At 37.1% G+C, this 27,780-nt stretch overlaps 1 protein-coding gene across 3 annotated transcripts in view; it reads left to right on the plus strand.

The window, feature by feature from the left end:
- The window catches only part of LOC131070673 (glycosylinositol phosphorylceramide mannosyl transferase 1), a 120,075-nt gene that overhangs the window by 61,949 nt on the left and 30,346 nt on the right, over positions 1 to 27,780 (plus strand). For all 3 annotated transcript variants that reach the window (XM_059213961.1, XM_058006264.2, XM_059213962.1), the window contains exons 3-4: positions 2,155 to 2,318; positions 2,460 to 2,530. In XM_059213961.1, coding sequence (XP_059069944.1) covers positions 2,155 to 2,318; positions 2,460 to 2,530 — 235 coding nt within the window. The remainder of the gene's footprint in view (positions 1 to 2,154; positions 2,319 to 2,459; positions 2,531 to 27,780) is intronic.

Below are 27,780 nucleotides of genomic sequence, written 5' to 3' on the forward strand. Positions count from 1 at the left end.
TTTAATCCATCTTCGGTATTTGCACTGGCTTTATCAAGGGGGGAAACAAACAATTTTGTTATTAAAAGGACCTAACTTATTCACTTTGGAAGAAAAAAAACCGATATCGGCTTATGCTACATACATTCGACCTTTCAATGTTTTCGGGCAAAGTTCGGGATTAAACTTTGGTGTTTTTTGTGGGTTTGGAAGGAGGTTTAAATTTCTTTTTCCATTTCGCCCTTTCCTTTATTGCTCAAAAAAAGACTGAGCCTTGCTTTGTATACCAAGCTTCTTTGTTCTTGCATTTTGAGTAGCCACGATTTCTGGCTGGAAGGCGTTTTCTCCTTGTTTTGAAGTGCTGATTCTGCTTTAATGCGTTTTGACAAACACGAGAGAAGCTTTCACTTCAGTTCAGAATGCATGGAACTGGTTCTTACTCCCTCACTCTGCTTCCATTTATCAAACTCAGAGTCATGCTTAAGATGTTGCTTCTCAAAACGCCCTAAGGTGATGACCTGGTTGCTACCTTGGCTTTTTGAAGGCTTGGTTCTTTATGGCAATGCTCAAACTCTTGGATCAATTCTATGGGCATTCTTAGGTCTGATTCTTGTTGCACTTCAGAATACAGTTCTCTCTCTCTCTCTCTCTGCCAGACTAATACGGCTTACTCAGGACCTCGACGAGGCAAACCAAGGAACGAGGGGGGGTCCTTGTCACTTGTCAGAGATGGGGAGTGTGTGCAAGGCACAACAGATTGATCAAGAAATTATTCAAGTGGCGTGGGAGGAGCTGGTGTGTGCCTTGGCCATCTTTGTCAAGGTTGACATGAACATTGCAAGGGTGTGCCTGAAGTTATTTCCTGCGATTAAGGCAGTGTTGTGATCAAATAGATGGTGGCTACTTTGTTAACATTGTTCTCAATTGTTTCGTGGGAAGAAAATACATTCATAGTTACTGGTTATTTAAAATTTGTGTCAAATCCTCTTAATTAGCAAAAAAATTGTTTTTTGGAGGGTGAATGATTTCCAGTAAGGCAACAATTCTGTTATGGCTTTGCGTGAAACTGAAGATCACTCTAGCTCAGCTATCAAGTCCCTGAACCTAGGTATTGTCCAGATCTATGGAAGCAAAAACTAGATGAAATGTGCAGAAAGAAAGATATTAATTTATTAAATCTATCTCCACAAGTGACCAAAATAGGTCAGTGGGACTTCGAAGTACAACTAGAGACAATAGCAAGAGGGAGACAAAAAGAAGCTCCAAAGCAGCCACAAAATAAAACGGGTTTCCATATCTCCACATTTCTTCTATGCTAAAATGTTTTCATTACTTAAGGGAGACAAACCCCATCAGAATTGTTGCATTGGTGTGGCTTTAATCCCCTGCTGCTTCTTTATGGACAGCACAAGTAAGACATTTGTCTTTTGTCCACAGAGCACCTTACCATACATTGCTCCACCACAGCGTCAAACATAGGATGGAATTATCTAGAATTTTGTATTGATGTTTTCTGTAGTTGCATAAAAATTATCAGTAGCATATACCTAAAAGAACAAGAAACTGATCGACAACATCAACTAACTCGTAGCTTTTCCTTTCTATTCTTTTATGCTGAATGTATTTGCATGTATCTATGGCTACACCTCAATATAAGCCACTAACATTTCCACCTATTTGGAATGTAGTTCTTAGTTGGTAAACTTTTAATGCGACTTTCTAAATGAAAGGTTCAAGTAGGTGTATTTTCTCAGTATATAATAAAACATTCTTATATCATCTCGTGAGAGAAAACTAAGAAAAATTACTGCTCCAGGATTGATGAGATCACTCATTTCATTGTCACAGGATAATTCCATAATCTATAAGGCTGGTACTAGTTTCATTGTCATGGAATAATTCTGTCGCAATTGTAGAATCTATTATGTGTTTTCTTGTTCATTTGTGACATTTTAGTGGGTTCATTATATTGCAAGGTTTGATTTTTATGGAATAATTTAGATCTTTCACAAGTTAAGATTCAGCTCTGTGAAAATTTCGAATTTTTAGTTCAAAATTTGGGATTTTTGAATTCTTGAATGTGCTACTTTTTTTTCAGATTGATATTCTAGAAACTTACCTGCTAATAACCTTCTCCTGATTTATCTTTTAATATTCTGTTCTTTCTCTATGCAGAAGTCTGGTGCTATGCATTATAATTATGGTGGCTGGTGGTCTGTTTGGTGGATGGGCACTTATAGTATGGTGCTTTCTAAAGCAGCCTTTTTTCATAAAAAATATTTAGATATGTATACTTACCAAATGCCTGCATCAGTTCAAGAATATGTAAGCAGGGAAAGGTCTGTTGAGCAATTTAGCAACTCAGATTTTGATTTTTTAAGCATTTTTACATTTCAATGAAGATAGATGATTTTAATTTTTAAAATGTGTGACATGTCTGAGGCCGAATATTTTGATTATTTTCATTTTTATCATTACAGGAATTGTGAAGATATTGCAATGTCATTTCTTGTTGCAAATGCAACTGGAGCTCCTCCAATCTGGGTCAAAGGTAACTGAGAACAAAATAAAATCTATCTTATGCATTGACATCACTTTCTTCCTTATAGCATTGTTTTAAATTGCTCGGTTGTGCTAGACTTGCACTTTTGTGCCTCCTCTAGGAAAAATTGCAGGGTTAGGTCATAATGAGTTCACAGCTATGTGATTTTACTTTCTTAGTCCTGTAGGAAAAATGGTTCCTTTTTCTCATTATCAGATGATGTTTGGGTTGCTTTAGAAGTAATAATGACGATTATTTTGACAAGTGAATATTGCCCTCAATGTTTTGAGAATCCATATGAAGTAGTCTACCATAGGGATATGTTCCACCCCAAAAAATTCCCCACATTTCTAGGGCAGGGATGTCTCTGGATTTGGGGACTTAGAGGGGACATCCCCCTGCCACCTCACCACTTGCACCATCATCTCTAGGGCGTGTCCCTCTCATAGGAGACCTTTTTGAGACTTAGGAGATGCTAAGATATCCTTGGGACATTTGGAGGACTCCTAGACCATCTTGGGGACAACCAGGATAAAAACATTTTGAAAAAAAAAAATCAATAGATTTTTTGAACCTTGTGCATATGGCCAAACCCTAATGGCCTATGGGCCCCACCCAAACCCAAAAAACTCTATAAAACTGCCTCCTAACCTTTTTTCAAGTCACAAAAACAAATCAACAAGCAACTGATAGTAGTGAGTGTGAGAGTAAGAGCAGCAAGCCTGCAAGTGCAAGGTGAAAGAGTGAGTGAAGAGCAAGAGGGTTGAGGAGGAGCAAGTAGAGGAGTGACACCAAGTTTCCAACTCAAAGGATTGAAACTAGCATTTGTCATGCAAGAGGTAGGCTTCTAGGACTGGTTTTTAAATTTTTTTAAAACTCTTTTCATGATTCATATACCAAGTTGCAAATTTCAATATCATTTTCTAGGGTTCAATAGTTATTAGTTTAGTTTTGCAAATGAATCATGATTCAACGAATAGCATTAATGAATTGTGATCAAATTTTAATTTATTAATTATATTACAAGTTGTCATTTTAAATTTTTCAACTGTCTTTTAGATCAAATGTTTTTGTTTTGTCAAATTAGGATTATAACTTTTCTATATCCTTTGCTTTTGTGCTTTATGTGATTTGAAGTAAGAAAAACAACAGTGGAATCACAAAGGCTAAGAACAAAGATTCTTATTTGTATATCCTCTGCTTCTGCACCACGTGCGACCTGAAGTAAGAAAAACAAAAAACAAAATCTTTATGTCTTAATCCATTGCATTATGCATAGTTTGAATTTTAGTTTTAAAATTATAACTTATTAATTTTATATCATTTATTGCTGTGTCATTGTGAGTTCTCACGGCATGAGTGAGGATGAGGTTGAACTTGAACTTCAACAATTTGAAGTTGAAAGTGAAACTTAATCCAATTATGCACGTGATGAAAATGCAAAAGCAGAGAGGGTTGATTGTGAAACCCAAACCACTAGTTCCACTGTGAGTGCGAATATTAGTTGCCCTCCCAAACATATAGATGATAGCAACACTATACTAAAAGGATCTCCTTTTAGAACTAGCTGAAAATAGAGATGAAAAGCTTAGCATATGCTTTGAGCACACATACACCCTGTTGATGACAAAAAAATAGAATTAATAATTCATGTAATGTCCCCATTTTGCGAGCATCAGAGTTTGTAAGAATTAGCCTATCATTTGACCCTCGTAGGCTAACAATTATTGATAGAGGGCCTCGTGTGGTAGTTACTTGGTGATTAGAGACATTACTCTTCAGCTGGATTCAGGTTTTGGCCTTTGCACAGGTTTTGTGACTCAGATTGGCACACTTACTATTTATAGTAAGTTACTATTTTGGGAGAGTCAGGGTTCCTATTAATAGAAAGACACCTGAGCAGAGCTTATTGGCAGTGTCAACCTTGATTGGGCCTTTGCAGCTGTTTCTAGACTCAGTTCCACATACTTACTATTTATAGTAAGTCACTATTCAGGGTTTCTATTTTTAGACAGGCATCCAATCACATGGAGAATGGGGAGAGTCGACTCCTGGCTCAGACGGTTTAGCAATCAGACAAGTACATCAAGAGATATTAAAGTTTAAGTGACTTAAGTGATTTATTTAATATTTTAATATTATTATAAAGTTCTAAAGTAACTTTATAATAATAAAGTCACTTTAATATAATAAAGTGCGTTAAGTGAATAATTTAATGTAGGAATAAATCTTTTATCCCACATTGGCTAGGAAGGTGTTTGAGCTCTCTTAAGGAAAGAATAAAAGGAAAGGCAAGAGTTCATTCTCGACATCCAGTTGATGAGTAGTATTTTGATTGATTTTCATTGTGGAGCCTAGGTCTTTCGCAATTTTCTTCTTTGATCATAGGAAACGAAAACTTCTTATTGATAGCAATTTTGAAGGTGTGAAATAACACCTGAATTATTGCAGTTGTGGGAAAAAATACTTCAGTTCTTTCATTTGTGCAAATTGGTGAAGTTTTCTACAAGGGTTTGAAGTTTATTGTTGGAGAAAATTTATATGATGAATTTGATAGACATGCTGATTTGATTCAAGAAGACACTAGCACAGCTTTGGGTAATGATTTATCTACATCATCCTTGCAAGAGGTGACTCAAGAAGTTTCTAATATAGAGGCTACTTCTGATTTTCATGACAGCGATGATGAAACTTTGCATGAGCATGAGACAACAGTTTTTTCACATGTGCAAAATGATCCTATTGAATTGTCACATGAAAGTACTCAAAAATTGGGTACTAATGATGCATTGTATGTGGAGGATTCATGTCATGGTGAGTCTGATTTTCCAGATCAGACCTTTGAAAACAAGCTAGAATATTCATATGTTGATACGGAATCCCAAGATCGTGCTTTGGATGGGCATGCAGTTACTTTGATAGTGGAGGTGTGTGAAGATACTGTCATACCAGCAACTTCTACCTTATCAGTTGAGCCATCCTTTGAGGTACAAAGCAACAGTACCTTAGATGTTGAGGTGTGCATGGATGAAAGCACACATGATGCTGCTTATCATGTAGTGAGTGATGACGAATCAGCCTCATATCATAGTGCATATTGTGAACCGGAAAACTTGTATGGGGGTCATAAGCTACAGAATCCTCATCATTTGGTTGGGCAACTAAAAGTGAATGACAATATGAATGCCACAACCATTGAGCATTTTGATGTTGCTCGTCAGATGTTGGCTACCTATGGTTGGAGTACTCCTTTGACAGATGAGCATGGTGATAGTGGTTTTTCCCTTGCAGAGATACATGCACTTCGAGAAGCAATTGGAATGATGAAACAAAATTACCTAAAACTACTTGCGGATAGGGATTTTCTTCTCGAGTGGGATTGCATTTGTTATGATGCATTGAAGGGAAAGGAGGAGCAGGTCGATGAGCTCACTCATGAGCTTGAGGTGACTATGGACTCATTGCAGAGTGCCGGGTTGGCTCTTCAAGAGTCACAGTTACAGATTGAGAAGCTTACCGAGGAGTTGAGTTTGGCACAGTCTTCACCAACTGCAGATATAGTACAGTTATATACAGAGGCAGTTGATGAGGATTTTATATCCACTGGTTGTAGTGAGGATGTGGTTACATCTATCACAGATATAGGTACGAAAGTTTCAGCTGGGATGAGTACCTTGGTTGAGAACAGTAGAGAACCACTAGTTGCATCAAGTTCTCCTGAGGTCAGTACAGTGACAATTGATGCAGGACAGTTTACTGGTAGCTCTTGTGTCACAATGGTGGATTCTCTTGAGAGTTGTGTGGTAGTACACAACGCTACTCCGTCCTCACAGGGCATTTGCAGAGTGTCATCTAGTTGGGAGTATGGCTCCCATGTTGATTTGTTTCCATCTCCTAGAAGCAAATCTGTCACTTCATCCCATGCAGCTGATTTTGGATGTCAGCTTGTTGTTTTTCAGAATCAAAGGGATCAGCTGCTCGATTCAAGTGTTGTTAGTGATGAGCCCTTGACAGAGGTTGGAGCATTTTACCGTGACTACACAATGAGGAGTGCTCATCATTTTTCTTTTGATCCACACACAGAGGACTTGATGATGCATCCGTGTGGATTGGCTCCGAAATGCCATCCTTTGTGGGATGGGTATTCATCATCTTCAGAAGATGGGATTAGCAGTTGCGAGCGCCCGACTCAGCAATTTATGGGGGATTACTTGCAGGGACAGCTGTCAGTTATACATCATGCTGATATGTATCCAACAGGGTTTTCTACTTCTATGTCACAAAGTTTTCTTATGGGTACATGGTTACAGGATGACTATGGTGTCAGTGGGCATGATGGTTTGGTTAGTTATCACATCCATGGGAGTTTACTGAGAGCTGTAGAGCGATATTGTGTTATAGACGCTTCCAGATATTTTTATCTCTATATGGCGAATGGATGTGGGGTTCAGTTGTTTTGGGATCCAGGAGGCGACAGGTTTGGCACAGTGTATTGGATGGGTCCCATTGGTTTGCTTCACCACTTCTGGCATGGTGAAGTTGAGATCAGAGTAGCACAGAGGAAGTCAGAGGGTATTTGGCTTGGCAGACTTCCATTCCGAGTTTGGGATCCAGGGATATTGTGCGCAACTATGTTTATGTTGGTGCTACAGGAGTCTGTTAAGGATGTGTGGGACATTTCACAATTCTCCTTTTGGGACTCCTGAGGATTGGAGTTTCTTTGCAGTGGAGATTGCTTGGGGACAAGCAATTTCAGGGAGGGCGGACTGTAATGTCCCCATTTTGCGAGCATCAGAGTTTGTAAGAATTAGCCTATCATTTGACCCTCGTAGGCTAACAATTATTGATAGAGGGCCTCGTGTGGTAGTTACTTGGTGATTAGAGACATTACTCTTCAGCTGGATTTAGGTTTTGGCCTTTGCACAGGTTTTTTGACTCAGATTGGCACACTTACTATTTATAGTAAGTTACTATTTTGGGAGAGTCAGGGTTCCTATTAATAGAAAGACACTTGAGCAGAGCTTATTGGCAGTGTCAACCTTGATTGGGCCTTTGCAGCTATTTCTAGACTCAGTTCCACATACTTACTATTTATAGTAAGTCACTATTCAGGGTTTCTATTTTTAGACAGGCATCCAATCACATGGAGAACAGGGAGAGTCGACTCCTGGCTCAGACGACTTAGCAATCAGACAAGTACATCAAGAGATATTAAAGTTTAAGTGACTTAAGTGATTTATTTAATATTTTAATATTATTATAAAGTTCTAAAGTAACTTTATAATAATAAAGTCACTTTAATATAATAAAGTCACTTTAATATAATAAAGTGCGTTAAGTGAATAATTTAATGTGGGAATAAATCTTTTATCCCACATTGGCCAGGAAGGTGTTTGAGCTCTCTTAAGGAAAGAATAAAAGGAAAGGCAAGAGTTCATTCTCGACATCCAGTTGATGAATAGTATTTTGATTGATTTTTATTGTGGAGCCTAGGGCTTTCGCAATTTTCTTCTTTGATCATAGGAAACGAAAACTTCCTATTGATAGCAATTTTGAAGGTGTGAAATAACACCTGAATTATTGCAGTTGTGGGAAAGAATACTTCAGTTCTTTCATTTGTGCAAATTGGTGAAGTTTTCTACAAGGGTTTGAAGTTTATTGTTGAAGAACATTTATAGTTGGTTGTGAATCATCCTTATTTGGCAACAAATTATTCAAGGTTTTAAGAGCAGATTGCAAGTTTGTTCTTGCTGCTACAGTGCGCGTGAACAGTGCGCATGAACAGTGCCGTGAACAGTGCGATACAGTGCCGTGAACAGTGCGCATGAACAGTGCCGTGAATAGTGCGCTACAGTGCCGTGAACAGTGCGCATGAACAGTGCGCTACAGTAGTTGGAGTTCTATAGAAGGGGATTTAGAGAGGTTGAAAAGCTATATATATGTGACAAGGGATTTGCATATGAGGAGAATCAAACCAATATATCAAGGCAGCCATTGAAATACCAGGTTTTCTATCTATGGTCATTGTATTAGAAAATCATTACTTCATTGCATCATTTTCTATTATGATTATATCATGAAATATTTGGAGGTTGCATATGTTTAATGGAGATATAATTTGCATATTCCACATTCAACATTGATCAGCCATTTATCTTTCATGCCAATTGTTTGCTTAAATGCCTAATGGTTGTAGGTGTACTTTGGGATGCATGACAAGTGTTTGTCTTAATGTCAACTAGCTGTACTAGTTAATTTCAGTCATTACATATGTGTGGAAAGGTCTAAAACAGCTAGTATATCATTTCTATAACAAATTTGCATTGTTAGAAGCTTTCCATAACTTCATTTGCAGCCTACAAACCCAAAGAAGACAAATAAAGAATTCATTACAGCGGCTTCAAACATTGTATGCCAAATGTTTGACAATATTCCTTGGTGTTCATATAAGCAAAACAGGGTCAGATTAGCCAAGGGATATTACAATTCACCAACAAAATATCAGCACAAGAATTGCACAAAGCAATCTTTTCTTTGGACTAGGATAAAACCTTAGTACCAGTTAGATCCCATGTACACTTTCTAGGAGTATTGGGCTAAATTCAAAACCTCTTAGTAGTAGAGGAGGTTAGTAAACCTAAGAAAAGGTTGGAGATTAACTTTACACAAAATATTCTAAAAAATAATACGAAATAGAATTCAACCAATGCTTCAAAACTGAGTTACGGGTCTTAGTATGGTGTGGGTGCTGATTTCAAACTGAGTTATAATGGTATAGATCTTTTTTTCCCTTGGGTACAGGTTTGGGTTCAGATATATATATAACAGTGATACTCATAATTGTCAATAAACAAATTATTTAAATACCTCATAATTTCTAAAAATGAAAATACTCATAAATTCATACTTTACTTATTTGTCAATTGTCAATACACAATGCAAGTTACAATCAATATTTAATAACATTCATATTGCTCTTCATCAAAAGCACCAGAGTCAACATTTGGTTCAATATCACTTGAATAAATAAGTTACAATGCCACTTCCACTACTCATGTACTATACAAGCTGCCTCATCTAAAGAGATTTTTTGGCAAGTTATGCAATAATAATATCTAAGTCAACATACTCAAGAGTTAGATCCCGATTCCTCATCACACCCTCATTGTAATCAAATTTCTTACGTGACAAGAGATCCTAATAACTAGTGGGGTTCTAGGAGTGGAGACCTATTGGTGGACGTTTTATCATCTACCGAACACTTTGAATAAAATACCACAAGGGCATCCTATCCTCTCCTAAACAAAATCACTACTTGTGCCAAGATTGCGAGAAGACCACAAGGCGACTCCAAGGTCTATATGTGCAAACGAGCGACTTTAGTGGGATAGCTGCTTGGGTAGTGTGTGCTGAAAATCTCAAGGGGGACTTACGTTTGTTAACTAGTATCACTCATAGGTTGAACTTAGGCAGATTTAACAATTTATGCTCTATGTTTTTGGATTTTCGATTTAGGACTTTAAAAAGATAGAAGGATGAAGGTTTAGGGATTCTATACTACTTCTAAGCTATTCCTATGAACTCGAGATGGTATAGATTAGGTGAAACCTAATAACGACACTCTGTTTCGCGACGCTTGGACAACTACACAAAGCAGGTGCAATCTTCTAAGGTTGTGCTTATAATTTTCACACTTTCGAATAATACCAACAATTGAACAAAATTATTCTAATTAGAAGTTAAACATCCACATAAAAGCTTAGACTAACTTTGCACGTTAAACGAAAATCATCCATTCAACAAAAGTATGAGCGAGATTTCACCTATCTAAAGTTTAAACTATCAAATCTATCATTCATCCAACAACTTGTAAACAAGTTACTTGAGCAAATCTAATCTAATTGTTGAAGGGAGTATGTAACCATGCAACCATGCAACCATGCAACCATTAAGCAATAAAAAAGATTTCAAAACAATACTAATAATGAATATTTTATTACTCAAATAGCTCTGTGCAACAATTTCATAAATCTCTCCACAACACAATGAAATGAGAGAATGGGGGTTAGAGTTTTGAGAGAAAAATGAATGGCTGAGATCGATCTAAGATCAATGGCTGAGATCTAAACAACCCAACCCTAGATAGAGTTTTCCAAAATAATATCAAAGATCAATTACAAAGGAGACAAGTGTCGCAAGATGCTTTTTTTTAGGATTGTATCCCTTACTTTTGATATTCATTGAACTTGGACACAATTCGGTCCACTTCCTCCATTGTGACATGTGGCAATAGGTTGACCTTGAATTCCAATCCTTCTAAGTCATCTGCACAAAGAGCAAATGTGAATTCCCAGTCTACTTGTTGTTTCTGAAAGGTATCCCTGATGGAAAGGAGGTTTGATATTTTAGCCAGGTGGCTCTTCAAGACCATTCCTGAGATGGCAAAACAACTGTCTTGTATTTTGATCTTCAGATTCTCCAACTGCATATCCCTCTCTCGGATTGTTTCTTTCTCAAGTATTTCTGTAACTATAAGGCAAGTCTTATCCCGAATAGCCCTTATCTGCTCGTCTATTTTATCAGCATCAACCTGCACCTTTTCCAAGACTTCATTCCGTGCAACCAATGCACAAAGTCAACTGTGGAAATCATAAGCAGCCCCTGCTTCAATTATATTATGATTAACCAACTCTTCAGATGAGATTCCTTTGAGTTCTCAAAGGCACAAAATGATTCTTTCCTGGACATCCTGAAAGTCTGCCCACATTTCTGCCATGTTCATGATCCAGGAAAGTAAAGAGGAATTCTGCTCATATTGCTTCTATAAACTTGACTACTTCTTCTTTTGTACTTTCCATCCAATCTCTAGTTTACTGTATCTTCTTTAGAATGTGTGGCTACTTGCTGTGAATCCAAAAGTAGGAGAGTCTCTGGATTTGCTTGATTGAGTGGCTTGGTAGTCAAGTGCGAAATATAATCTCTTAAACGTTCCACTTCTTTCTTGTATTCTTGCTTGTTCTCTGTTTCTTCATCCAGCTGTGCCTTTATGGATGCGACTGAATTGTCCAGATCTTCTTTTGGTTGGGCCTTTGTAGTTAGTCCCAGGTCAAAGGTGGTAATTTCATACTCGTGTGGACCAATGTCCCCTTTTGCCTTGTCTACTTTAGGCACTGCAATTTGTACTGTACGATTTCCTGTCTCATCTCTTTGGATGGTAGAAAATCTTTTGGTTGGCTTCTTCACAGCAGTTTGTTCTAATCTGGCTAAGAAATCAGCCATGTCATCCTCTTCTGGCTCTTCCACTGCTTGTGCGTTCATTTTTAATCTCTCCCTCAGCCATGTAGGAACAATTGGCTGCTCAACGCCTTCCACTTCTTGGTCATCTTTTGTTTCTTGGTCACGTGCAATTCCCCGAAGAGCCGAAATCATTCCTTCTTGAAATTCTCCTTCTTTTGCTTCAATATCTGTATTGCGTTCTGATTCTAGGATTTCTGTGCCAATAGGTGATGATGGCTGTTCATCCTCTTGATGGACTAGTTCTGCATTTTCTCTATGGACTGGAGAAGGAATTTCTATTTCAACCATTGACTCATCTGTTGAGACATGGACCAGCTAGGACTCGAACCTGGGACCTTCCATACGTTGCTGGAGTGCTCTACCACTGAGCTACTGGCCCCTCTTGGACCAGTCCATCGTCGGTCCGGGTGTGGCTTATTTCCAACACCAATATCATCAACAGTCAATATGTATTTCTCATTCCTTGATGTGGCTGAACGAGATGGCTTTACCCTTTGCTTCTTTTCAGCAGATTCTTCATTTTTCGATTTCCTTCCCTTTTCGTTTTAGCATTCTCGCTTGGTCTGGCACCTAGAGTTGCTTCTTCATTCGAAGAACATCCTTCCATTGCTCCCATTAGGTTATAGGTCAAAGTTACATTTTTCTTATTCAACCTTTGACATTGCTGACCAACCCACCACCTGGTATATTTCATGATTGGTTTCATTAGGATGGTTAAGTCTGCATGATCTAGCTCTGACCACTTGATATGAGGAAGGGGTGTATGCTCATCAAAGTCGGGCTGAGTATGTTTTCCGTCATCCTGATGAAATTTACCGATAGCCTAGAACGCATTCTTTTTCTGAAATCAAATTCATCTTCCGCATTTGCTCAATAGTCTTCTATATCCACTATATGTCTGAATCTTTCCTCCTTTGTTGATTTGATGTTATGGTGAGGATCAAAATTAGCTCTAGATTGGTAGAAGGTAAAAGGGTACCACTGCATCTCTAGCTTGGCACTTTCAGCTGCCTGTGCCAAACAAGATTCTTTCATATTTCCAATAAAGAATGGAAATGATACAACTGCCTTCTAACTTGTTCTTTTGAAGCTCCAATATGTCTCCAATTGTCTGAGAACTTCTAGCAAGACCATCTTGTTGGTTGGGTAGATTGGCAATCGGTAAGGACAACCAGTGAAACCTTGGATTCTGATATAAGTGAACTTCGGAAATTGGATAAACCAGGATCCGTACTTGCTGATTAAACTTTTTGATTCATGAGAAAGTCTGTTATGAGTACCTCCTTGCAGTGTTCTGGTGACGTACATCGGGAATGTGTCATGGGCTTAGAAACTCTTATCCTTAAGTTGCAGCCGAGGATAACAATCATATGACTTGAATTCATTCTTACCAATCCCCACTATGCCCTTATAGATCAGTCCTGAATATCTGTAGGTTGCAGCCAATAGATAAATTATTTATGAAGTTTGAACTCATGTGGAATGCCTTCATCCTATCCAAGCTGATCAACTGCTCATGAATATTGTCACTGATTATACATGACTAGTTGAACAACTTGGTTCCTGTAGTGATCTCGTTCATGAAATAATACATCCATGTTTGAAACAATTGACCTTTAGAGCTGCCCATTATTCGATTCAATAGTAGGATGAGATCTCCATATTCTTCTTTGAAGAATGGATCATGCAGCAAATACTTAGATACTTTTCCTTGAGGTCTCTTCTTCTCCAGCCAGAACTTATTCACATTTGCAGCACAGAGTTCAGACTGACTATCATATGCCAAAGGTCTCTTGGATGGACAGTTTTGAAAGATTAGCTAGGACTCTTCCATCTGGTGTAATAATTTCTCTCGACTGTGCTTTATAGTGCAAAGCACATTCAACTATTAATTCAGTACGTTCCTTGGCTGGTGGAAACCCAACTGCCTAGACAATTCCATTCTGCATCATCTTGCGAGCAATCGGTGTAGGAATGTGTCCATCATATCCATACATCCTTTTCTTGAACTCTTCCATGTCAACATGCTCGAGATCTGTGTTGGTGATATTCTTCCATTTGGATTTGAATTTAGATTCTTGTTGCGCTCCCTTGTTGGTGAACTTCATTGCTATCTGCAAAACACATGAAACTTAACATTATTTTTAGAATTTAATTCTGATTTTTAATTCTCCTTCCTAAAATTTTCACTTTCAGCCTGAAAAAGGGTTAATTTTTTTGAAAAAAGCAGATTGAAAGTGAAGGGTTTGGCCAAGAAATTGATAAAAATTAAGATAGAAGAGTGTGGAAATTCAATCAAATTGAGGTTTTGAATCCTTTTTACGACTGAAATTTACCTCTGATTCTGAAAATCTGTCCTAAAATCAGAGAAAGTTCTTGATTTCTTGACCTCTAACACTTAGAAATTTTCACTTTTGGACAATTCTTCAGACTTTTAAGAGAAAACTTCTCTTTAGAGCTCTCCAAAATTCTCAACTTGAATAATGAATTATGAAGTGAATGGGTTGAGAATATATAGAATTTAGGGTTCTTAAATTTAGAAGTTTTTGATTTGTTTTATTGTTATTTTTTTTATTTTAAAATAATTTGTTATTTTATTTTATTTTTTTTAATCTTTCCAAAATGGAAAGTTTTATTTCCTCTCTCAAAAATTCGATTTTATCCAGGAATCGTCTAGAACTTTCTAGAATTTTTGAATTTTGAAAATTTCTCTAAGTGTTGAAAATAATAATTTTGAAAATTTTGGAAAATAAAATTATCTTTCAGCTTGCTGGTCTGATTTCATGTGAATTGTGATCAGAATCTTATCCTCCTGGCAAATTTGTCCTCAAATTTCATATTGGAATAAACTTGCAAAGGTTTGGACAATTTCTTCATGTTTTAGGGTTTGAAAAGTTTGGACAATTTTGTCTCAGTCTTGATGTCTTGGTATGCTTCATGGCAATGGAAAGTTTGGATAGTCACATGTCTTTCACAAATTTCTTTTTGGATTGTGCTTGAAGACTTTCCTCTTGGCAAGGCGAAGTTCACATCGTCCTTGGACAATTTTTATTTATTTGTGCTTGATTTAGTTGGACAAGACCTTGGACCTGTCTCATTCCTTAGCAAATTTTGGATGAGTTTCTTTGGGCAGACTTTCCACATTTTTGGTTCATGTTTCGTTTCTTGAAAACAAACTTGGAAGGCTTGGGATATGTTCTTGGAATATGCTAAGACATATTATCTTGAATTGTCTTGGATCTGATGTTGGAAGAACTTTTGGTCAATCATCTTTAGGTGAATCTTCATCCATCATGTCTTGGTGAGCTTGGACAATCATGCATCTCTTTTGTCATGGACTATTTTTCTTATACTTAATGAATTTTGGAAGTTATTGTGTTTGCTGTCCATGGCGAATTTCAAGATGGATCAGACAGTTTGTCTTTCTGTCATATCTTTTTGGCAAAATTTACTTTGTCTTCATGTGATGCTCTATTTGTCCAACCCTAGGCGGATTTGGATCATGTCTTGCCACGTTTTGTGAGACATATTTCAACTTTGAATGTCTTCTTCTTTGGCGGAATTTACAAGCTTTGGACAGGTTTCAGTTGGAACTTAATTTTTTTCTTCCCTTGAAAATGATATGGCGAACTTTCCACATCCTTGGAAAAGTTTTGTGCTTGGACACAATCTTAAATTTGTTCATACTTTTCTTTGTGTCCAGCGAACCTCCAATCTTTTAACTTTCTTTGATTGCTGCTTTGGATAATAGTTTAAACAATTTTATTTAATTTCCAAACGCTCTATTTCTCATCTCCATGGCGAAGTTTATAGGCTTAAGACAGGTTTGTGCATTAAATTTGAAGAACCTTTCTCTTCTAAGGCAGGTTTGGAGATGATCAAAAGCTAGGATATTTAGCAAAGTCTGTTATCTTCAACCTTGCTGATCATTATAGCAACAGTTGAATGATTTCATTTGCTTCCAAATCCTTGGATAGACAATTTCGTTTTTTTTTACTTGGAAGAGGATCAAGGAATCTGTCAGAAGTTTTTTTTTATGGCAAACAAGGCGAATTTATGAAAGCTTTATCTTTAGCAAACCCTCAATCTGCTGAGTATGATGATCTTGGATGAGTTTTTGGATGATCTTGGATGAGTTTTTGATTGTCTTTCTCCAGATTTGTCTTGCTTTCTTATCAAGGGTGAATTTGGTAGTCTTCTGGACCAGGTGAAGTGCAGATTTGAAGGATTATCTTTCACTCCCAAGGTGGATTCAAGGATAATTAATGGTTGACTCAGAATTTTATCAGCAACTTCATTATTTTATCAGCAAACCTTGCTAATGGCGAACTTGAACTTTTGATTGTCCTCTCCAAACCCTAGAACCTGCCTTATTCCTCCTTTTGGAGATGATCAAGGCATAATTTACACCTTCAAGCTGTTATCAATGGTGAACTTGAGAAGAATATCTAACTTATTTCCTTCAAACCCTTGATTTTGCTTTATTTCTCATCCAAACTCTTTTGAAAATTGGATAATCTAATTGGATTTTGGAGCTGCTTCCTCTGAAGAATTCGAATTTTTTCTTCAAACCCTTGAATTTGCTTTACTTCTGCAAAGGTAATCTGATAATATGATCAGATTTTGGCATGAATTTGATAATCTTTATGCTTGAAAGCTGCTCACTTTGATCTGCCTTGGAGAAATTCGAACTCGCTTCTTGGATTTGGCAAAGAGAAGTGCTGTTAAAACCTTGTCTTTATAGCTTCTTGAGTTGCCTGAAGTCTTTAATGAAATAAAACCTTGTCTTATAGTATTCTTGGAGACTTCTAGAAGCTTTATCTTAACCTTTTGGCTTGTCACACAAGGAAGTAAATTTAGAAAGTTTTAATGCGTTATTCTTTCTTCTAGAAGTTCGAATTTCTCCTTGAAGCTTGCATTATATTTTAGCAAGTTTTAATTGCTTTGTTCTAGAAGTTTATTTTCTTTCTAGAATATGATCTTGACATGTATTTTTAATTGACTTTAATTGTCCAGTCATCATACTTGCCATCTTCAACTCTTTGGAATGCCATGTCATCTTCCACTTCACCTAAGTGGACCCTACATTCTTTTTCAAGCTTTGGCGAACTTTGCACATCTTCCTTGTGCCATTTTTTTTTCTTGCCTAGGCATATTTTGAAAGTGTGATGGACAAGGGGGGGCTTTGAAAATTCTTTGACATGTTTGTTTATGCCTTGGATGAATCTTTGCAATCTTTATTTCATGCCATAATTTTAAGGCGGACTTTGAAAGTGTTGGACATAATTGCATATACTTAACCATTTTTACGCCTTGGTTTCTTGTTTGCTTAACCTTGAGCAGGGGTTTGTTAACCTTTGCCATGAGTTAGTTGACCCTTGGTAGGAGTTTGCCATCTGTCGGACAATTTTTCTTGGACATGAGATGCACTTTGAAAATTGTCAGACATTTTTGGTGCATGAATAAGCTTAACCTTAGGCAGGAGTTAATAACTCTTGCCATGGATTAGTTAACTCTTGGCAGGAGTTTAACACTTGTTGGATAATTTTTCTTGGACAACTTTTTAATTGATCCTGCTCAAACTCCTTCCACATTTTAACTGATCGTTAGCCATTCTACCCTTGAGCCTTGTTGAACTTGTCTGAACATCTACAATTTTTACTTCTCCAACTTAGGCGAAATTTTCAATATGCCATATTCGAACCCTTCAACAGTGTTTATGTCATGCCGATACCTTGCTGGTTCATCTAAACAAAAACCCTAATTAGGGTTTCTACCCTTCTTTTTGCACTTAGAAACCTGATTTCTGAAATCTGAGAACATGGGTACTGATATTATAGCTGATCTTCTGGAACAAAACCCTTATTAGGTTTGCATTTTGCCTTTTACCCTTAAATACAATTTTCAAAATTTGAGAACATGGGTAGGTATAATTTGGCATGAGGATTGAAACCCTAATCTCGGAAAAAGAAATTTTTTTCAAACCCTTGATTTTTACACTTAAAAGCAAAATTTTTCGAATCTGAAGACATGGGTATGGTCAAAACGACTTGAAGGAACAAAACCCTAATTTCAGAAAAAAGAAAAATTTTGAAGCCTTGCTTTTTATATCTAGAGGCGAGATTTTCATATTTTGAAAAAATTCTCAATTTGTCCCAGATGACCTCAAGACTCTAACTCTTAACTCTCTCAAAATGAAGGTTTATGAAAATGCAGAGCTAGGACAAAACCTAAAAGAAAAATGAAAATAGGGGGTGCCCATCTGCGATGGGGCGATGTGTGAATTAGGTCAGAACAAGACCCCGATGGGTTGGGGGTTTTGGGGCAACGTCTTCAACAGGGTTGAGGGGTAGTGCCCCTCATCGGGGTCTAGGGACAACCCTTGGGCCCCTCTTTAAATTAAGGCTTTTGAAACTACACTAACCTTCTTGATGTACCCCATTTTCATAATTATATCACTTAAGGGCACAATTAGGTATGTAGGTACCTTTTTGTTTATAAAAATATTTTAAAAGAATAACTATTTTTGTTTTTTAGGGCAGCCCTTGGCCCCCTTGGGTTCGCCTTAATTTGGCCCAAGTTCCCCCAGGGTCCTGTTGGTGTACGCTTTATCATTCACCGAACATTAGAATAAAATATCCAAGGATACTCTACCCTCTTTTGAACAAAATCACTACGTGTGCCAAGATTGCGAGAAAGACCACATGGCGATTCTAAGGTTTATATGTGCAAACGGGCAACTTTATGTTGGATATCTTCCTTGGTTATGTATGTTGAAATTCAAGGGGGACTTGTGCTTGGATTGTTCAATTCACAATAAAGGTCTAGACAATGCAACTCTATCATTTGGGACTTGGATCATGGAGTTAAAGAAAACTAAAAAGGAGATAAGGGTTTAGAAGTTTTAATCTATTTCTAAGAATTCAAGAGATGGTATTGACTCGGTGAAACCAATAACAACACTTTGCTTCGCCATGCTAGGACAACTACACAAAGTGGGTGCATCACAAAGTAAGCTCAGATTGACTTTACACAATGAACAAAAATCATCTGTTCATCAAAAGTATGAGTGAAAGATTCACCATAAATCAATACTTATCAGATCTTGCATTCGTCTAACATACATGAAATAAAATCTAAACTATGATGAGGGATAAGAACCATACAAACTCCAAAATAAGAGAAGTAATCACCATCAATTTAAACAATGCATTAGTTATTACTTTGGCAGTCGTAAACAACAATTTACCTATCTTAACATGTTTCACAACATGCTCCCATGTTTTACAAATGAGGGGTGAGCTCAATTTATAGGCTCTTCAATTACAATTTAATGGCTAGGATTGATTTTGAATTAACGGTTGAGATTACAAAATAAAACCCTAATTACGGTTTGCAACAACTAGCTACCCCTCGACCAATGAGAAAATTACATTTGAGGACACTTGTCCTTCTTGCTAAATATAAACCAATAATAAAATAGAAGGTTGTTGCATTGTGAAGTGTGCCTTCTAGAAGCTTCTAGATAAGTCAGGTTCATTGAACTTGGACATGTTGACCTGAAACAATTTGATTGTTGGATGCCCTCCTTGAATTCTCCAATTTGTGTCAAGAAATTGTCTAAGTATGGAAATTTGTTTGGAATAATCTTCTTGCCACCATCGGATTCTTATTGGGAGCTTGTTTTTAATTCTTCAGGAGATGAAATCCTTCAAGAAGTCAAAAATTTTCTTTCTATATTTTCGCCAAGTATGAAGACTTTTCTTTCTTGATGCCTTGAAATTCTTTCATGTGCCCTGAATTTGGAGAAGAATTCTTCCGTGTCTTCGCCACAATGGAGGAATTTGGAATTTTCTCTGTGAGGTATTTCCCATACTTAGCCAAATTTTGGCTATTCAATTTCAATTTTGGCCATCTCTTTGCTCGAATGAACTTTGCCTGTGGATTTGCCCTCAATTATGAATTTGGCTTGTGCTAAGTAGGACAAACTCCACCCTTAGATAAGGATTTTATTCATTTCCTCTTTACTTTTCCTCTTTATTCTTCTTCTTTCTTCCAGTTTCTTTCCAACATTTGGTCAGAATTTGATTCTTTTGTTGTGGAAGAATTCCACACAGCCATTTTTATTTTATTTTCTCTTGGCAAATTCCAACACTTGGGTCAGACTTTGGAAATTCCTTTCCTTCCTTGGGTAGGTGAATGTGTTGGAAAAGAGTCTTTAGAAATTCACGTGTGTTAAAAAATTCTCAAGTGTTGAATTCATTTTCCCTTTGAAAATAATTCTAAGTGTTGGAAAATAATACAAGAATATTTTAAGTGTTTGAACTTTATCTTCCAACCCCTTTCAACATCAATTAATCTTTCGTCAATGGTGGATCAAATTTGTCTATCTTCTAACCATTTTCTTCCTTTCTTTTGGCAATCTTGACCATCTTTATGTCTATGCCAATTATAGTTTGGGTGAATTTCATAGTCTTCAAACTATTTCCTCTTATATGTTATGGCGAACTTCTTTGAGGAGCACACAGTTATATCGAGAGGGTGGCGGTGGGGGTGAATCAGTATAACAACAATCTTTTACCAATTTAAACCTTTTCAACTTCAATCATAAGTATATAACTTATTTCATAAACATATTCATTGCATACCAACATTCATATGTGATTTAACTAATATGAACACAAGTAGAACACAAGATATATACGTGGAAACCCTTATGGGAGAAAACCACGACAAATCAATGTTTTTATATGAATATCTTCTTTTACAATGTTTGTAGGCACCAACCTCTAAGTTTGTTTGTGAGCACCAACCCATTGGAAGGACCAACTCCCACTTCAGAATTCGTGAGCACCAACCCACTTCACATAAATCTGATTTTCCACCTTGACAATGTTGCTTTAACAACAAATGAAGGATAATTTGATCTTCTCAAATCTGCATATATTCCTTGCTCATATGCATATACCCTTTTTCATAAATCTGCAACTATTCCTTTCACAACTTATCCTCTTTCATTCACAAATCTGCATATCTTCTCTTTTTCAATTCTTATCATGATATTCTTCTTTATCTACATGTTGCATACTTCATACACGTTTGAGAACTCTTTATTTTCTGAGTTACGATTTCAGAATTATTCTCTCACACTCCTACCACACTACAAAGCTACAACAATATATATCTTCATATTTCTTAAAGAGAGTCTCTCTTTAAGAGACACCACATTTCCTAAGAGATACAACTGTTGTTAACAAACATTAGTCTTGAATCAATTGTATCTTTTAAATCGCACCTCTTCATGACGCAAGGAGTTAACTTTAATTTATCTCATTTCATAACATAGTTTAGTTTCCTTTAATAAATCGCTCCTTTATTCTTTTAAATCTTGCCTTATTCATTTTTGTCTTATGCTTGACTTGATTTTTATTTTTAATGATGTGATCGCTGCATTCCTAGATTTATAAATCCTTGCTTTATCGCCTTCTTAATCTCTTTTTAATCGATGCCTTTTTATTTTATTTAATTGCTCCAAAATGATAATATATGTTGCTCCAATTTAATCGTATTATTTATTATTTCTCAATCCATCTGATGTGGCAACCTGTGTAATGCTGACTTGTATCATCTCTTGAATTTGAATTGTCCTGGTTTATTAATAAGTACCGTTCTTTATAATGAATTTTCTGCCTCCATGATTGTTGTATGTTCATCGTAGCTGCAATGAATCATAACACTACAAAAACTGTAGCTGTGATCATATTTGTCTTTATTCTTTATGGTCATTGCTGTCACTTTAATTTTACTATCACATTCTGAAACAACCTGCTTATGTTATTAAAACTTTCTTGGACTTGTCTTTGTTTTCTTGGTCGGTCTTTGAAGGGAGATTACAGTTAGAGAATCGTTGCTATTGTCTGAGATATACAGGTGTTTAATATGATATATATACTTTTATTCTTCATTCATTCACACAACACCCTTCTTCGTCTCATCCATAAAATCACACCTTTGTAGAATCGGCTACAAATTCTGATCGCTGTGTATTGTATTTTTGTTGTCTTTAATGAAATCGAAATCTTACTCCATAGTTGCTACCATCTCAATTTTTATACCTTTTGAATCAAATCAATTGCTTAGTTGTTGCTATGAGGAATGATCGCATAACATTTGATCACTGCCACCTTTGAATAAGTCGACCATTCTTTTTCATTGTCTAAGACGCTATATAAAACCCGCTGACTGCTGTCATAATAGAGTCGCGGACTTTAATATTGAGATCATCTTATATTATCGCTGCCTTTGTTCATGATCGCACAAATTGATATAACCATATATTCTTGCTTATTGAGGACTGAGTTTGACCACTGCTCATTCATAATTTCTAGTGCTATGTTAAACCATTCTTCTATAATCGTCGATAGCACCATGAACCGCAACTAACAAACTGTTTCTGATTGCTTCTTTTGTTTAGACGCTGCCTTGATGGGAATCGCCATTTCTATTTATTCGACCATCAAGCTGCCGCCTTCAAGATCTTTATCCAATTGTTTTCTTTATGATTTATTAAACTCCTTTTCATATGATTGCCGTCTTTGTCTACAAATACATGGTACTTCCTTGAAGAGTCAATCTTGTCGAATATGCCCAGCTTTATTATATTTTTGTCGACTGCTGGAATGAAAATATTTCTTTAGTGTTATCATTGACTGCTCATAATAAGAAGATTGCTGCACATGTAATTCATATACCATTGTTTTGACAAGCATCAATCTTTTTAATTGATCAACATATTCTGACCACCTTTTTGACGTGTATGCTGACTTGTCTTACAAAACGTTGCATCATCTCTCAATCGAATGTCATTTGCTTGTTTCACCGTGTTGGCTAACATCATTCTTTTAATAATCCGCTTCTTTCTTGAATATGTTGATTGACTGCTGTAAGTTGCATTTTCTGGGCATTAATTACCGTTTAATGATGATTTCATTTAACATTCTGTCCACTTTCTTAATCGCTTCTCTCCACGATATTTATATCTCTGTCTGGGCGAATGCATATCACACTGTGGTCTGCCAATCTTAATCTCTGAATCGCTGTCATTAATCTGATCGTGCTGCTCCAATAAATCTTGCGAGTGCATATCACACTGTGGTCTGCCAATCTTAATCTCTGAATCGCTGTCATTAATCTGATCATGCTGCTCCAATAAATCTTGATGAAGACCCGATGCTGATGAGAACTATAGATACCATTTTCTTCCATCGCTGTACTCAGAAACCATTGCTTTACCAAGTCGACAGTATTCTGTTCTTTGCGTAACTTCTAATATATATGCACATTCGTTTTGTTATCAATGCTCAATATTAATTGCTTGCTGTATGATCACTGTCTCAACGACTTGCAGGGGCTTCTACCCAAGTATTGACCGCATATGTTTTGTTGATTAAATTGTCGACTTCAGATTAGAATCTACGATTCACAGTATAGCTATTTGCCATTACTATTAACTCCTCTATTTGCTATCTTGGTAGTCGGGCTGTTTCAATCCTTGTCTATGTATTCGTAGTAATGAAGGATACTTGACTTTTAAACATAATCACAAAAACCTTGATTTGGTGATCATATTAATTTCTATCCCAACCACTTATATTGCTGCCCATCTTGTATATGTCTCAGGTGACAATAATCCATATACTATTGACACAAGCAAATCCCTTTGACATCAATGACAATATTTCCAACATTCTTAACACCTTGAATATTTTGTCCTTAGCCTTGGGCGGACTTGGAGAGTCCTAGGCCATTCTTCCTTGTGCCATCTTCCTCTCATCATGGGCGGACTTTAAGGTTCTCTAGCCAAGACGGACCTTGGGGCTATGCTTGCACTTGCTTGGGGCAGGGCAGATTTTGTCTTAGTTATGCCTTCGATATGCTGAGTGGACTTCACACTTCATGTGCCATGTCTAGGGTGGAGTTTGTCCTTGTCTTGCCAGTGGAGTGGGCGGACTTTACACATGTTTAGCCATCTTTTCTCTCCTTGGGCGGACTTCAAGGCTGTTGTGTCATGTTTGCATGTGCTAGGGCGGACTTGGCAAGTGTCAAGACATTCTTCCAAGTGCTTAGGGTGGACTTGACCCCTCCTCTGGACATCCTTCTTCTTGGCTAGGCGGACTTGCTTAGTGATTTTGGCATTGGAATCATATTGCAAGTCGGACTTTAACTTCTCCTAGACACATCCAACTTCTCCCTTAGGGGGTCTTCAACTTGGTTTGGACATCTTTCATATGCCTAGGTCGGACTTGGATGTTGATAGGCTAAGGCAAGGCGGACTTGGAGCTATGTTGGACGTGCTTTATATCTTACTAGCTTGGGCGGACCTTGATTTTCCTTGGACATCCCTTGGACAGACTTCAAGTTCCATTCGCCATTCTCTCCTTGGGCGGAGTTGCTAAGTGTTTGGCCATATGGTGCAGGAGCACCTCATTGATCTTCAAGCCTCTATGAGGCAAAATATGAGAGTTTTATGTTTTGATGGATGTGCAATGTAAATAGGGTCAACTATGATCATATGTGATGTAATAAGGTCAATAAGACCATTATTGTGTATTGAAGTCCAAATAGGTGTTGCATAGGCAAGGTTGCTCAAAATTGTCAAATGTTGTCAAAATGTGCTTAAGGTGTCTAAATGTTCTAATTTGTGTCAAAATGTGATGTAAAGGTGTTTTTTCACCTATTTGGACCTATTTGTGTCATTTTGAGTCATTGAAAATCATAGGCTGGGTCTAGGAGTTAAAATTTGCAAAATTGCTCACATTGTCAAAAAATGCTCAAAGCAACTTTTGCATTATAAGAGTAATTAGGTGTGTGTTAGTAATACGAATTCAAAAGGTGGTTGTAATCGATGAGGAGGCTTAGAACACATATATAAAGGCCTCTCCTCGGTCATTCAAGGTTGTTGATGATGTATGTGAAGCAATATCAATAAAAGTTGACAAATTTCTGCACTTAATTCTGGGAATCACCACGTTACAGTCTGTTCATGCCCATTGTGCACCATTAAAACTCATTGATCCGCCTTTGTAACTGATTTGGCATTGAAGGGGAATGAATCTAGTTTAGTGTGCCTTTTGTTTCATTCAATTTGACTGAGTATTGAAGGAGAAACAATAAATTTTGTAAAAACTGTTAAACCCTGTCCTAGGGTAAACAATGAATTTAGAAATGTAATATCTTTTGTATTTAATGGCCAATAAGCCCACAAATGGGCACAAATGTGTATAAGCATATTTATTTCCATTTCATTAAGTGTGCAGGGATGGATCATCAAGTTCACACGTGCCTCATGAAGTTTTGATGACTGTTATGGAGTCTCAGACTGTTAAAATTAAAAATGAAAGAGGTTTGGGGGTATGAGAATGCCAAGTTTGATTGTGAGGAGGCAAGTAAAGGTTTTGGTGAGTGTGTAGGAACATATTACACATATTCCAAGTGATTGAAGACCCAAAGAACCTATAGAATTGTGAGGATGTATGACTGTCCTAAACCCTTATATGACTGTCACCATTTAACAGTGAATAGAAACATTGTATATTGCAGACTTGAGAAGCGAGTGTATTGTTGAGTTTAGTGTTGGGTCTATGAACAAATTAAAGACCTAGTAAGAGTCGTTCTTGAGAGGATGGAGTTTTGAGAATAGGGAGTAACCTAGAGGGGTGTATGTTGGCATTGAGTCTTGTGTTGAGACATGGAAGAGTTGTGTTATGGAGAGAGTCTGATAACCTTGGGTGGAAGGTTGGTCAGGTGAGTTGAGAGCCCCTATGAAGGAAAGGTGTTGATGAATTGTGAAAGTGAGAACACCTAGTTAAGAAAATACACCTACTAGGTAGGTGAGTTGGGATAGATTGTCCCTAGCTTGTGAGTTTGTGTGTGGGTGCTCTGCATCACCATACCTCTTCACAGGGCGGACTTCATACCTTTTGTGCCAATATGCTTGGGTGGACTTTAGACATGTCCTGCCATTCCTTTTGCTTTCCTTGGCGGACTTGGAGGTTGCTTGGACAATCTTCTAACCTTAGTGCCAAGGCGGATTTTGCCATTATTTGGACAAGTTCATCTTTGCCTTGGCATGGCGGACTTCATGCATTATGTGCCATACCTTCCTTGTGCCATCTTCCTTGAGCGGACTTCAAGTTTGATTGGCCATCTCTTCGTAGGGTGGACTTCATGGATGTTTGGACATCCTTCCTTTGAGCTGGGCATACTTTGCTTCATCTTGGACTATCCTTAGCTGCTGGTCGAAGTGTGCAGCCCATTGGACATCCTTCCCAAGACAGACTTCAAAGAAGATTTGGCATGTCTTGTTTGAGCCCTACCTTCCAAACTCTCTTCCACTGCCATATTCAAGTTTTGATCTGTCATGTTGAAGTTTTGATCTTCTGGAACAAACCCTAGCCCAGAGATTTGCCCTGCTTTTTACACTTGGAGACATAATTTTTTGATTACGAAGTTGGGAACGTTGTCCCTATGACCTGTGGGACCCAATCCTAGGTCTACTTTCAAAAAAGTAGAAAAAAGCAAAAAGCAAAAAAAGCAAAAAGCAGGCCAAAAAAGTTGCTTCTTGGATTGGTCCCAAAGTGCCAAAAATAAAAAAAGCAAAAAAAAACACAGAATTCCTTAAAAATAGGAAGGTTTCAGAATTGATGCTAAGCAATTGCGATTTTCGTCCTCCGGGCCATCTGAGCACTTTGACAACATCCAGACACTGGTCTGAGCATGAATTCCCTTGACCTAAATGACTTCTCACAAACTCTAACTCCTCATTGCAAAAAGATTGGTGATTGGCAGTTGCGACGCCAAGGCAGAACCCTAAAAAGAAAAAAAAAAGGGGTCCCCATTTGCAATGGGGCGATGTGTGAAAAAGGTAACAACAGGTCCCTCCTGGGCACCTCAGAGGAATCTAGAGGGGAACCAACTCGAGACTCAAACCCATACAGGTATAGTGGGTTGAAGTTTCTAGAGGGACCCAATATATATCTTCAAAACCTATCTCCATGAATAGGCTTTGTTGAAAGGTAGCCATTTTTTGATGAAATATTTATATAGCCCAAGGGATATTGCATACTAAACACAAAGAAACAACCTTGTTACTTGTAAAGTTTGATAGTCAAAAGCATTTGATAAAAGCTTCTATTGACTTCAAAGACATATTTTAATGGATATATGGTATATGATTATATCAGAAACTGTATTTTAAGATTGGTCTTTGGTATGCAAGTACTTCTTCCTCATTGTACCAACTACCAAGCACTTAATTGAGGGATCCCTGAATCACTCTAAATATTCATGATCATGGCAAAAATATTAAGTAGGATTCTGATGCAAGCGAAAAAGACATAATAAATGTGATAATGGTATTAAGACATGGTACAAGCATCACCAACTTATGATTCAAAGATTTGAAATTCTCACATGTGTGTTTCTATTTTAATTTTGTTTGGATAAATGCTGTAATTGCTTTCAATCAGGTCAAGCATTTAAACAGTTTATTGAAAAGAGTTTATCCAAAGTTAATGCTTCTAGATGATACACTATTATCGTACACTACCTTGATCAAAGAGGTGAAGGAAATTAAAAAGTATTCAATTTATAACAAGAGGCATTTGGACAACAATGCAATTGTGAAGCATCTTTCCAAAATTTGCCTTGCAGAAAAAAGGGGTTTTGTTGTGTACATTGGGAACTAAGCAAGTTATTCCCCCACCCAAATCTATGGAGTTTTTGCTAGCAGAGAGAGCACCCAAGTGAGTGAATACATTGGAGTTTAGAATACTAATGTATTTAATGATTAGACAACATGCTTGCGAACTCAGCCAGTACAATACAATTAATCATGTCAGCGTAGAAGGCAATTCAAGTTTACGTTTATAAGACTACAGCCTTTGGCTGTGGCTATACATATG

This window comes from Cryptomeria japonica, chromosome 11 (assembly GCF_030272615.1).
Source record: "Cryptomeria japonica chromosome 11, Sugi_1.0, whole genome shotgun sequence".
In the NCBI taxonomy this organism is placed as follows: domain Eukaryota; kingdom Viridiplantae; phylum Streptophyta; class Pinopsida; order Cupressales; family Cupressaceae; genus Cryptomeria; species Cryptomeria japonica.